The following is a 12,913-nucleotide window of genomic DNA, read 5'->3' on the forward strand; positions in this document are numbered from 1 at the left end:
CTAAATGTGTTGCACAAATGTAAACTTGTATTTTGAAATTTCAGAGCATTCAGGGTTGTGTTAACATAATGCCAAAAAGGAAAGACATCAGCACTGCTGATTGCTCCCCATCAGCCTGAAAAGGAAGAAGACCATTTCCAAAAAATATTAAATCCATCATCCAACTACGAGAAAGCTTATCCACAAGTGGGAAATGTTGAAGGCAGTTTTCCCAGGAGTGGAGGTCCAGGCAAATTCACCCCAAGGTCGTTCAACGTTCAGAAAAAGCGCCCCTCAGACTCGACAGGCATCAGTTAGCGTGTTAAACGTTGAAGTTAGAGACAGAATGGACAGAAAAAGAGCGAGTTGTTTTGAAGGGTTGCCAGGAGAAAGCCTCTCCTCTCTGAGAAGAACATTGCAGAGCTTAGATGGCCAGTGTGCATCTGAACAGACCACAAGACGTCTGCAACAATGTTCAGACAAGACAAGTGTCAAACACAGCAGGTCAACATTAACATCTACCAGCTGTAAAACAGGCGACAGAGACGTTAAGCTTTGGCCTTTTTTTGGGGCATTTTGCAGTCATTGAGTCAGCCATGAACTCCTGTGAATCAAGGTCAAGTCTACTAAAGTATAAACACTCTATACGAAAGTGTTGCTGCCTGTCTGACAATTAAAGCTGGGCTGAAGCTGGGTCACGCACCAGGACAGTCATCACAAGCGCCGCACATCTACAACAGACTGAACAAAGAAAAGAGGTGACGAGTAAAGTCAAGTATTCAGCGTCACTGAAACGCTCTAGTGGGACCTTAAAAGAGCTGTGCAAGAACAACTGCCTGCAAATCTTAATGAACTGAAGCAACGTTGTAAAGAAGAAAATTCCTCCACAACAATGTGAGAAAGACAGAAAACATTTGAGTTACGCCTGCTGAACATGGCTCCACAGATTATGGAGTTTACTTAAGTTACACACTGCTTCTACATTTGGACTCTTTGTTAAATAAATAATAGCATTTTGCTGTTCATCTGTGGTCGTACTCACCTTTCTTGTAAGACCTGCTGGGAGTTTTTTAATGTCCTGATACATAAAACTTGAAAAGAGGTGTACTTTCTTTTTACCATGACTATATATAATTATTATAAAATTCAGCAGTCTCCTCTATCCTGCCTCTTTTCCATCCTTTTAATATTGTTTCTCTTCTCTCATTTTTTGCCCTGTTTTTCTGCTCACTGCTGTTCTTGAATCTCTCTGAAATGAATAAAGCCTGGTAGCAGCCTGTGGACGTGCAGCGTGTGATATGATATGACTGAATGAGCAGGCACCACAGAATATACGCTCCAACCTCCTGGACTGCATATATATATATATATATATATATATATATTTAACCTTTTTTCCTCCCTTCAATGTTTGTCTGCCTCTCCATTTTTCTCACTCAGACTCTGCCATTGTCAATGGAGTGTTCTGGTCTGAGGCCTTGAACAAAGTGTTTGTGGATAACTTTGAGAGAGACCCATCGCTCATATGGCAGTACTTTGGCAGTGCCAAAGGCTTTTTCAGGCAGTACCCAGGTAAGTGTGTGTCTGTTGTAAGGATGGATGTGATCTGGGGATGTCTGTGTTTTTGTAATTAAGTCGTTGTCTTTATGAGGCAGAAATGGGAATCTCCAGTAACTGACAGCAGGAGACTGGAGGTTAGCAACGAGATAGAGGGAGTAGAAATGCAGAACAGTGGAAGTTTGTCGAGATTAGACTCTGTGTAAAGAAAATAAGAAAAAAAATTAAAACATTTGACACAGGTGAGGTGGCGTAAATGTTTTTATAGGAGAAGCATTATCAAAAAAGGGGGATAGATGTTATATTTAGCATTGAATATGATGAAATCCACAGAAAGTGTTTTACTTTTCTGTTTTCTTAACTTTTTACTTTTTTAACTGTAAATTTAAAAAAGAAAATTTTAAGAGTTCAGTGTTACCTGTTGAATTTCACACGGTTATCAGACCTCAGCTGTAAACATCTGACCTCAGTTCCCAAAGTCATTACTGCATTAATCAATTCTGTGCTTAAATTACCCATCAAATCATATTTTCTGTCAACTGGAAAAATCCCAAAACAAAACATGAAAATACCCTTTAACATAAGTTAAAGATGTTTTAATATAAAATAATTTCTACACAGCAGGATACTGTAAGGGCAAATGTATTTTTAAAGCAACGATAAATTCAACTGTGATAGAGGAAGAGTATGTTTTGGTACAAAGTCCCAAAGGTTGCTTAAAGAAATGACTTCTTGGCCCACCTTTATTTATCACTTAGCTTAGATGGGTAACTTTATTTTTCTTAGTACTCCAGTACTTTAGCATCTCTTTGTGCATCTATTTGATTTGTGGCATTCTTAAAGGAATCAAATGGAAGCCAGATGAGCATGGAGTTATTGCTTTTGACTGTCGAAACCGGAAATGGTACATCCAGGCTGCCACCTCTCCAAAGGACGTGGTGATCCTGGTGGATGTAAGTGGCAGCATGAAAGGCCTGAGACTGACTATCGCCAGGCAGACGGTTTCCTCCATACTGGACACTCTTGGAGATGACGATTTCTTTAACATCATCGCTGTAAGTCTGCACAGTCAAGAACATTGTTAGACTCGGATAGGTGCGCAAATGTATTCACAAAAACAAACAGAAAAACCCCCAAAGACCCACATCTTCTCCTTCTCAGATCAGAGGAAATGCTGGAACGAATCAACTTTCTCTCCTGTCATGCTCACAACCAATTAACAGTCAGCTGAATGGAGATTTAAAATGCAAAAGAGGCAGTTGTGATTGGATCCAGCCTCAGGCACCTAAAATATTGTTATCGTATTTCAGCGTGATGCAACTCTGCGAGTGTGTGCATGACCGTGCGTGTGTGTCTGATGTGATTTCACATCAAAACATTTCCACAGTCACTTTCAGCCGCTTTCCTCACTGAGCAAAGTTTTCATTATCATTTAATATCCTAATCATGTTGAAAACTCTTCTTTTGAAAAATAGAGAAAAAGAGGATTTGACAATCAGGCAGAAACACATTGTTTCCCCAGACTCTCTTTAAAAGGATATGTCATTTTGACTTATGTGTTTCCTCTTTTTGTTTGTTATTTATTACTGTGTCACTTTTACGCTGTTGCACACATTCTAAAATGGAAATAGTTTTATTTTGTCTAAAGTATTTGCAGAGGTGGAACAAATTATGTGTATGCTCATGCAGCGAGATTTGGATATGTGGGGCAAAATGTCGACACATCCAAAGAAGTGAAACTAAAAGAAACATATTCACACATATGCACATAAACTGAAAAGGGCAAAGTTACTTGCTTTGGAAGAATGCAGAATCACTGCCTTTCTTAGTCTAATGTTTTTAAGGCATTGAATGGTAGACAGGTATCGTGACGTAAGGGTTATTCTGTGCAGTTTTCACCCAGATGAGTAAACTTTTTAACATCTTCACTGCTTTTCTCATGGTACATTAAACAGCTCTTTTTTAATGCTGGGGTCAAAGAACATTAATACTTTGTACCTGTGTAATTCTCCAGTACAATGAGGAACTGCACTACGTGGAACCATGCCTGAATGGGACTCTGGTCCAAGCAGATGTCACCAATAAAGATGTAAGTATCGCCTAATGTTACAGACACATTTAGGTCTGAGTCCATAATTACACCAGCCTGGTTTGAGGATTTAAGTATAACACTTTCTAAATAGACTTTTTTCTTTAGGGCCAAAACAACTATTTCAGTCATTTCTTAGTTCAGCTGCTGGAAGTTACTCTTATAATTTGCTCAGTGCAATTTTAGAGTCAAGGGGACTTTAGTCTTGAGGTGACGTTTGTGTGTCCTAACGATAGGAAATATTCTGATATTCTATAATCTGAGCAAGAGATGGTAGCAATAGCAATTATCAATATCACTTATCTATTTGATTTCTTATTGAGCCTCTTATCGATTCTCATTGGGTTATTATTGCTCCGCTTTGAGAGTCACCACCATCTCTAACCAGCATTTTACAGACATTACATTCATGCAAATGAATCGTATAGTGTGTGCGCTAACGTTTGTGTATTGTGGAGAGAGCTTTCCCTTCTTTATTGTGATCAGTGTTGGGGTTCTTACTCAAAAAAAGTCATGTATTACTAATATCATCCTATTATTTAGGTATGAACAAAAAGCCGACAACACAAAACAAAGATGACAACCAGCACACTTTAAAATGATTCTAATGTCGAACCATGAAGAGGTAGAAACTGAGGCTCATCAGTTTATTACCTGTTGTTCAGGGTCGGCGTCTGTTTTCACTCAGCTTTAGCGCCTCTCTGGGTTCTTGGCTAGCTTAGTGTTAGCATGCTAGCTGTGGGTGCAAGTGCTTGCAAAGAGCTAAGTTATGTTAGCAGTATATTGCAGTTGTTTCTGTCCTGGATGCAGCTTGCAAACCAATTTGCTCTTGTTCTTTTGTGCAATAAAAATAAAAGTAATGTCCATATCCATGTTGTAGACTGCACCACTGTTTCCTCCTCGAGAACACAAACGGACAGCTCTTATAGCACAAGTGCAAGAGGAACTGATGGGCAGGCAGACTAACGATTCCAAGGATTTTAAATGCTGGTTACTTACAAGAACCATTCCTCGATTCCCAGTTGTAGCAAAAAGGAGCGTGGATTATGTTTGCATACGTAGTTTCAAATTTTCATGTCAACATGGTGCAGTTCCTGCTGTTATTGAGGCATGATTCCCCTCTTCATCTCTGATTTATGCAGCATAGACTGCATCAAAAATCTGGTCTCTCCTAAAACCGTTAAAGGTTCGTTTCAAAAATTCAGTTAACCTCTATTCTTACATTCTCAGTCTTCTGACACAGCTGTTTTCTAGCAAATACACTGACTGCCTCCATGCACTACATGAAAGTCGTGCAGAATTCTCTGTGGGTTTGTTTAAGTTAGTTTCTGTTTACTTTGTAGTGAGTGTACACTTATGCATATGGATTAGCACTGTGTGTTTAATTTCAGAATGTAGTTTAATGTTGCCTGAGTCGGCCAGCTGAGGGGAAAGCAGTCTGCAGCAGTAGATAAGGCTAATGTCTTCTGTTTCAGCTGAGGGCAAGAAGCAGTTGTCACGCTAGAGATTTAAACATACTGATCTGACGTCCGAAAATGTGTTTTTTCATGTTCGGCGTGAAAACCCACATCAAGTTTTCATGTGACACACATGGATATGACTACATTAATAGTATTTATTTGTCCATATGCATGTCAACAGGTATGTCAATGTGTGGAGGTCATTCATGTCTTGTTGTCATTCACATGTGCAGTAGTTTTACTCTAAAGATTTAAAGAGATGATCTCTAACGTCTTTGTACAAATAGAAACATGTTTGACTTACGCTGGAATCTGAAGCTCTGATTGTTTGTTATCTGAAACAGACTGAACTTAGGATTTAAATGACTCTCGTGAGCAGAAATGTTTTTTTCTTGTGTTTAGTAAGAGAAAACTTTCAAACTGTTGCTTTGAGCAGCGCCTGTTGATTTATTTCTGAAACAGACCTGTTTGACTCTCTTCTTTGTTCAACAACGCCCGTGTTTTGTGCAGGTATCGGATTTGCATCTGTCCTCACGTTGAGTTAAATAACTTATCATAGCAATCAAAAGCTTTGGCTTAGCAAGCTGCAATTTGAGATATTTTGGTTAATCATTAAAATGTCCTTGTACCCTGGCTTCTTTCATGTCACTGATACGATCGCTTTTAAGAATCAAAGGTGTCTGAAGGATTGAAGAAGTTTGATGTGCACATTTCTGAGCCTTTTGGTGCAGGACAAAAGGTTGGGAACATTAAGCATTGCATTCACACTGACACACACATTTTCAATCTGCCACTTTAGTACACTGCTGTGCCAGGAATTGAACGTGGCCCGCTGTGCTGAGAAAAATCACTTCAATCTTAGCTCACACACACACTTGCAAGCAATAGGTAAAGTTTGCTATGCTCCAGGGTACAGCCTTTTTTATCCACATCCATGGATAGCTTATCTTTTTGCCGATTGAAACAGCAGAAGTTGGTTTTGTGTACACATTTATCTGTACATTGCACTTGCACTATATGTGTGTGTGTGTGTGTGTGTGTGCTTGCTCCCAAGAGGGCAAAGCTCTGAAATGGCGTTATGTTTCTTACGACCCCCCCACTGTGTACCAAGAGACTTTGGTCCTCCCATGAGTAAGCAACAATAGACAGGAAAAGATGACGATAATAGGGGTGGGGTAAAATGGATACTGTGTGGTGATGTTTTGTTTCTAATAATGTATGGATACAGGGACAGCAGAAATCGATATTTTGTTACAAAAAGGTTTTTGTGCTCTGACTTCAGAGCATGTTGATCCTTTTTCTGAGCAAGAATCCTGACATTCCTTCACTGTCCAAATGTGTTTAACTTGTTTATGGCAGCAATAAACATGACAGTTTACTTATTTTAATTTAAGACATGTTTTATTTTAATTAAGTTTTTTACTTTTTTATTTAATGTAAAATTATATTTTGTTTTCATTTCCTTTCAAATTCTTCAGTTGCTGAAGGGGCTGCATAGTTTTCATAAACTGCATAGTTCAGAATAGCTATAATTGTACCAGATGGTTGATTCAGTTAAGTTGGACTAGACTGTAATACAAACCGTTCAGTTTGTCAACAATCAAACTGAAATGAGAGAAAGACTGAGTGTGAGACTTTGATATTAGAGAAAATGAATATTGATAAAGTTTACCTTTATGTACAGAATCTGAATATCGCAAAATATTTTTAAAAATTGCAATAATATCGTATCGTGCGTTAAGTATTGTGATAATATCGTATCGTGGGATGTATGGTGATTCCCACCTCTAGATGATAGTGGTAGAAAAAGGGAGCAGGGGGTGTAGCTTTAGTCTGTTTCTAAATCATGAAACCTGATTGCATTCATGGCTTATCATGCCTCTATTACCAGTGTTTAGACTGATATATGTAAAAGTCACCAGCATGGATGGAGTTGGTTTTATAAAGTTACTGGATTCAGCAAATCTCAGTAGGAAGAGTTCAAAATGCCAATTACAGGATCTAAATATCTATAAATAGATTATACTGGATAATGGGGAGTGTGTGTGTGTGTGTGTGTGTGTGTGTGTGTGTGTGTGTGTGTGTGTGTGTGTGTGTGTGTGTGTGTGTGTGTGTGTGTGCATGCGCCATGTATTTGTTACCCCAAGGCTGTTACAAATAATGAGATGTGCACATGAGACCTGTGCAGTTGCTGGAAACATTAAACTCACCATGATTTGCTGGAGGAATAATGCATCCTTTGTAACGCAATCATGGCTGTGAGCAGATGCGCACACACACAAACTCGTGTATACACACATACCCGGTGCAATAAATGACGTTGAGCTAAAAGCAGGGGAAGGAAACTGGTCATTATGGTTTTTTCAGTCATTGTGTGAGATTTCACTTCAGTGTAATGGGGGAGTTTGCCAGATAAACTGGCTCAGGACTGAAGAGCCCGTTAGACCATTGATGCAAACTCTTCACACATAAATGATGGCAAAGCAAATTCAGTAAAACTTTATCTAGGATAGGAACAGTGAAAAGTAATAACTCTGCTTTTGTAGTTATCTCTTGCCTCTGCCTTTGTGTTTTCTTCATAAAGACCTATAATTCTGTCACCTTTTGTGGTTGTGTCACTTTAGTTCTCTGCTTTTTCAGCGAGTTTGTAATGATGTAATGTTCTCAAACCTTTCCCAGCATTTCCGGGAACACCTCGACAAGCTGTTTGCTCAGGGCATCGGGATGTTGGATATAGCTCTGACTGAGGCTTTCAATCTTCTCAGTGACGTAAGTAACGCACTCATGCATGATCGCGGTCATACACGCACACAGACGCACACAGACGCACTCTTCAAACACGCACACACATCAGTTTTATGCATAAAATTAATTAGGGTTGTAATTAATCGCTAAATCAACTGATTCAATCTAAATATTTCAGCAGCATGTATCTTTTAAAGTGTAATGAAATGCTGCACAGTGACGCCTCGCTGTGATTTTGTCTCACAGTAGCCCTTCTACCTTCATGCATGCGTATTGAAGGCGTGCTATTATAATTCCATTAAGTCACTGTTACAACACAGTTAGCGTCCACGATCCAGCGGAGAGTCTTGTGATGATACATTATAAGCTCTGATGGGAAGGAAGTGGAAGTTTGTTAATGAATGAACTGGTTACATTTACATTTGCCTGGATGAGAGCTTTGTGTTCTTTGATCATCACGTAGTAACGCTCTGTTTTTCTCCTCCTTTGTCTCTCTCTCTCTGTCTGTCTCCCGATGTCTAGTTCAACGAGACTGGGAGGGGCAGCGAGTGTAGCCAGGCTATTATGTTGGTGACAGATGGGGCGGTGGATACATACGACGCCATCTTTGCCAAGTATAACTGGCCAGAGAGGAAGGTAGTGTATCAGAACACATCATATTATTCTGCAGATATGTTCCAAGACAGTCGGGGCAACTCATCTCAGTTTCCCATTATACTGGTCACAATGTCATGAGCATGTAACCATGTATACCAGTGTTTGATGAGAAGTGGAGAGAGGTGGGCTAATCCCTCATGTGGCTATGAAGGACTTCTTAAACGCACTGTTGAGACGAGCACACGTCTGTCTGACCCAACGTTAAAAGGAAGCCCTGAGATCTAATGTGCTTTCAAGTGCCCTGCACTGCCAGACATATCTGCTCGTCTGCCTTCATCCATATGAACTTGACTGGCATCCCATTCTTAATCCATACGGTTAAATATGATATATTATCCCATAACAGCTTCAGCTACAACAGCTTCAACTATTCTAGGAAGATTTTCCACAAGATTTCCTCGAGAGTTTTTGAGGTTTGCACTCAATTCATCCTAAAGATGTCAGGACTCTTCTTCAGTTCATTACACCAAACTCACAAATTGTTCCCACAAAGTTAGGAGCATGAAATTATTCAAAATGTTTTGGTTTGCTGAAGCACTAAGATTTACTTTGACTAAGAGGCTGAACCCTACATCATAATCCCGCCTCTGCCAAACGTTACACTTGGCTCAGTGAGGTCAGACAAGCACCGTCTCTGTAAGTGTCCAACCTCTGCACACTATGCACGTCAGCAGTTTGCATGGTCTACCACTTCATGGCTGAGTTGCTGTTGTTCCCTATTGTTTCTACTTTGTTATAATAACACTAACAGCTGATTGTGTAATATTTAGTGTAGAGGACATTTCACAACAACTTTTCGCACAACTTTTGACATCCTATCACGGTGCCGCACTGGAATTCACTGAACTCCTGAGAGCGACTTTCACAAATATTTGTAGAAGCAGTCTGGATACCTGCTTGATCTCATTTATCTGCAGCAATGGAAGTGACTGGAACACCTGAATCCAGTCATTTAGATGGATGAGTGAATGTAGTGTACATAGATCAACAGAAAGAATGAGAAGAGCACTGCAGGGTCAGGGCAATGACTTCTAATTATGCAAATTTATTTTGGAGATTATGTTTGGGAATTTCATGAGCAGGAAGCCTCCAAACATGCTCCTTCCGGTTGTCATCTACAGAGGTTCCTCCAGTTCTGCAAGCTCTTCATTCTCGTTTACGTGCCCTCCCTCCCTCCTTGTTCTCAGTTTTCTAACTTCTTCATTTCTATAGCGCACGGGGATCTGCCAGGCCTGCGAGCCATCGCCAGACCCCTCGAGGGCTTCCCCACACCGCAGCTCAATCCATGTCAAAGCATTTACCTACTAAAACGCTGTCACACCTAAAACGAGGACGTGAAATAACTCAATTAGAAATACAGTTGCTTGAGAAATGTTCAGTGTCTTGGTAAATCTGTCTAAAAAGACCACCAAGATCACAGTTTGTGTGGTTTCTGTTTGTGCAGTAAATCTTTTCGACAAGCAGAGGGCATTGAGTGGATCCAGTATGGGATCTTTTTGAAGTAACGGTGCATGGCCCTGTTGAAAAAGACAACACACTTTTGCTGCTGTCCTGCAGTGTTGCTGTGCTGCTTTCTGATCTGTCAGGAAATGCAACCGAAGTGCAGAAAAGATGGAGGAGGAGACAGAAAAGGTTATTCTAAGGTCTTTTTCTCTAAAGGAAAACGTTTGAAGCTCAACAGGTCAATGACAGAAGTATCAAATGCAATAGTACATATTCACTGTCACACACACTGTATACAGTACACATACTGTAAAAGTGAATATGACTTTAAAGGACACAAACAGTTCCTTCACTCAGGTAAGAGGCCTGTGAGATTAGGCAGTTGTTGGTGTTAAGACATATTTTAGTCATTTTTAACACTGACTCTGAGTAGATGTTTCTGTGTATCATTATGGATGCTTTTAGTTACCATTAGTGCCCCACTTGCACATTGTGTTTCTGCATGTCTGCTACAGTCTGTATTAAAACTGCCGAAAGCTCCCGACAGCTCAAGGCTGAACATCAGTGAGCAGAGGGGACAAGGCTGTGAGATAGTTCCATTTAGAAGAAGCCCCACTGATAATAGAAGTCTTCAGTCTCTGTCACTCTCTTCAGTCTGCCCCCCCACCCCCAATCTCCCACCTCCACCCACCACTGCTGTTTTTTTAATGGATTCCTTCCAACCCATCTCTGAGCTTCACCACCGTTGAGAATCGCACCAACTATACAAACGTGGATGCTAAAAACATGATGAATGTCTGTATTCAGACAGCATGTGTCACACATGAAGGGTTGATTACCATAAGAAAATAACAGCCGTGATAAAAAGTCTAAAACATTTCTTCCTGTTACAGCAGCGATTATTTTCAAAGTGATTTTCTCTTAATGTGCAAACGTTTTTTTCCTTCACATTTTTGAAGCAAAACATAACTTACTACAGACTTACTAAAACCAGCATCACACAAATGTTCACATAACCACACCTGTATGATGAGTGTAACCATACAAAACACCCACAGGCTCTTTACATACCCTCTCATGCACATGCTTATCTTCTCTCCTAGCAAATAAAACCTTTTAAACACAATGCAGCACTTCCTGTGACCGTACAGGGCTGTGAGATGGAAATCTCAGCGTTGTTTGAAGTGCCTTTCAAAAAATGAGGGAAAAAGCCGATGGCATTGATTAGAACAATCACGAGTCCCTTGACTTAAAACACTGACAATTTTCTGTGTGTAGTGTTGCCAGACTCCATCTATTACCTGAGACTGTAGCCTGCTGAGCTGTAAAATCCCCAGACAGCTAATTTGTGATCAAATTGTTTGGCAGGTTTCTGCCCTCGGGGACAGAAACCTGGGATGTGCCATCAGTGTATTATGTAAACGGGATACGGCGTTCCAAGCCGGAGCAGATTAATGCCAATTAAAGTTGAACACTGTGTACATGCGCTTAAAAAAGAGTTGACTGCCTGTCTGCACAAATTCCATTAATTTGTATTTGCTGATATTGCTCTAGGCTGATAGCACTATATTGCATCCAATGACATATTGTAATCATTTCAAGATTAGTTTTTGTTGTTTTTGTTTTTAATTAGTGCGTCACAGTATTGTGTCCTTTGCTCTTATTTCCTTTTCAATATACTGAGAAGTCAGGCGCAGTGAATCAGATGATTTGTTATTAGGAGATTTCCACTGGATGCAAAGGGCTGCACTGGATGTGGGAGCTTGTAGTGTGGCCGTAGACGTGACTGTGGAAACTCCTTGAGAGGGAGGTGAAACATGACGTCCCTGCCTATTGAAAGATGCTGCACAGAGAGCCACATGTATATCTGATATGCTGTCCTACACACAGCTTTTGAGTTGTCTTTGTGCACTGCCTATACCTTATCTGTCACCACCGTTTGGCAGTGCATCACAAGGCAACACCACCCTGCATTTGCCAACATTGTGCCTCATTTTCCTAGAGCATAACTGCCTGGAGAGTGGAGATTACTCAGCACTACAGCCAATCCTTAGGCTCTCTCGTGAGACTGGTGATACCACGAGCACTCATGTGTCAGTCTCAGTGTGTCTCAGCCTCACAATTTGAATTGTGAGACTACTCATTGCAAGTTGAAAACTAATACTAGACCGGAAAAACGAATTCCTTGGAGAAGCCTGTGAATCAATGTGTAAGACTTGCTGATGAAGCTTGTTAGATCCTGTATCTGAATGGAAATAGAAGAGCCGTGCCCACACAGACTGCAAACTGAAAAGCTTCTTTGACCAGATATCTTCTGCACAGACACATGTAGGCTCACTGAATAGTGTCCGTATACAAACCATTTCTGTTTGCCATGTCTGTGTTTGTTGCAAATTTGGATTCAGGTTAAATCATCAGGTTGATCTATATGTAAAATTAGCCAGTTTTTTGAAAGCAGCACTTTGTCTGGCAGGTCTTAGACTTTGTTAAGTAGTGAACAGAAACATCAAAACACTTTGCTTGCTTTACTTACTCTTTCAAAACATGTGTGAATGTTCTGGAGGACAGAATCAGTTATTAAGTTAAATGCTAAATATGTAAAATATTCATACATGTACTAACTGAAATTACATCCAGTGTTGGGGAGTAACGGAATACATGTACCGCCGTTACGTATTTAAAATACAAAATATGAGTAACTGTATTCCGTTACAGTTACCGTTTAAAAAGGTGGTATTTAGAATACAGTTACTTTGTTGAAATAAATGGATTACACGGCGGTACTTCCCTGTTTCATATTGTGGCGGGTCAGGACTGTTTGGGTTTTGTTTGACAGCTACGTTCTGTTGTTCCAGGCAGCGTTACGGTTGCCATGGTTACAGGGTGACGCTCTCTCTGCGTGTTTCCTGGGTGAGAGAGCGCCTGTTGTTGTTGTGCTAAGCTAACAGGCAGAATGCTACAGGTATAGCTCTAAAGAATGTAG

The 12,913-nt window shown here is 40.3% G+C and overlaps 1 protein-coding gene across 2 annotated transcripts in view; it reads left to right on the top strand.

Annotated features, from left to right (window-relative positions):
• The window catches only part of cacna2d3a (calcium channel, voltage-dependent, alpha 2/delta subunit 3a), a 119,593-nt gene that overhangs the window by 58,329 nt on the left and 48,351 nt on the right, over window positions 1-12,913 (top strand). For both annotated transcript variants that reach the window (XM_085146167.1, XM_085146168.1), the window contains exons 6-10: window positions 1,420-1,551; window positions 2,380-2,591; window positions 3,551-3,625; window positions 7,765-7,854; window positions 8,353-8,466. In XM_085146167.1, coding sequence (XP_085002293.1) covers window positions 1,420-1,551; window positions 2,380-2,591; window positions 3,551-3,625; window positions 7,765-7,854; window positions 8,353-8,466 — 623 coding nt within the window. The remainder of the gene's footprint in view (window positions 1-1,419; window positions 1,552-2,379; window positions 2,592-3,550; window positions 3,626-7,764; window positions 7,855-8,352; window positions 8,467-12,913) is intronic.

The sequence above is a fragment of the Neolamprologus multifasciatus genome, chromosome 20 (genome assembly GCF_963576455.1).
Source record: "Neolamprologus multifasciatus chromosome 20, fNeoMul1.2, whole genome shotgun sequence".
NCBI classification, from domain to species: Eukaryota; Metazoa; Chordata; class Actinopteri; order Cichliformes; family Cichlidae; genus Neolamprologus; species Neolamprologus multifasciatus.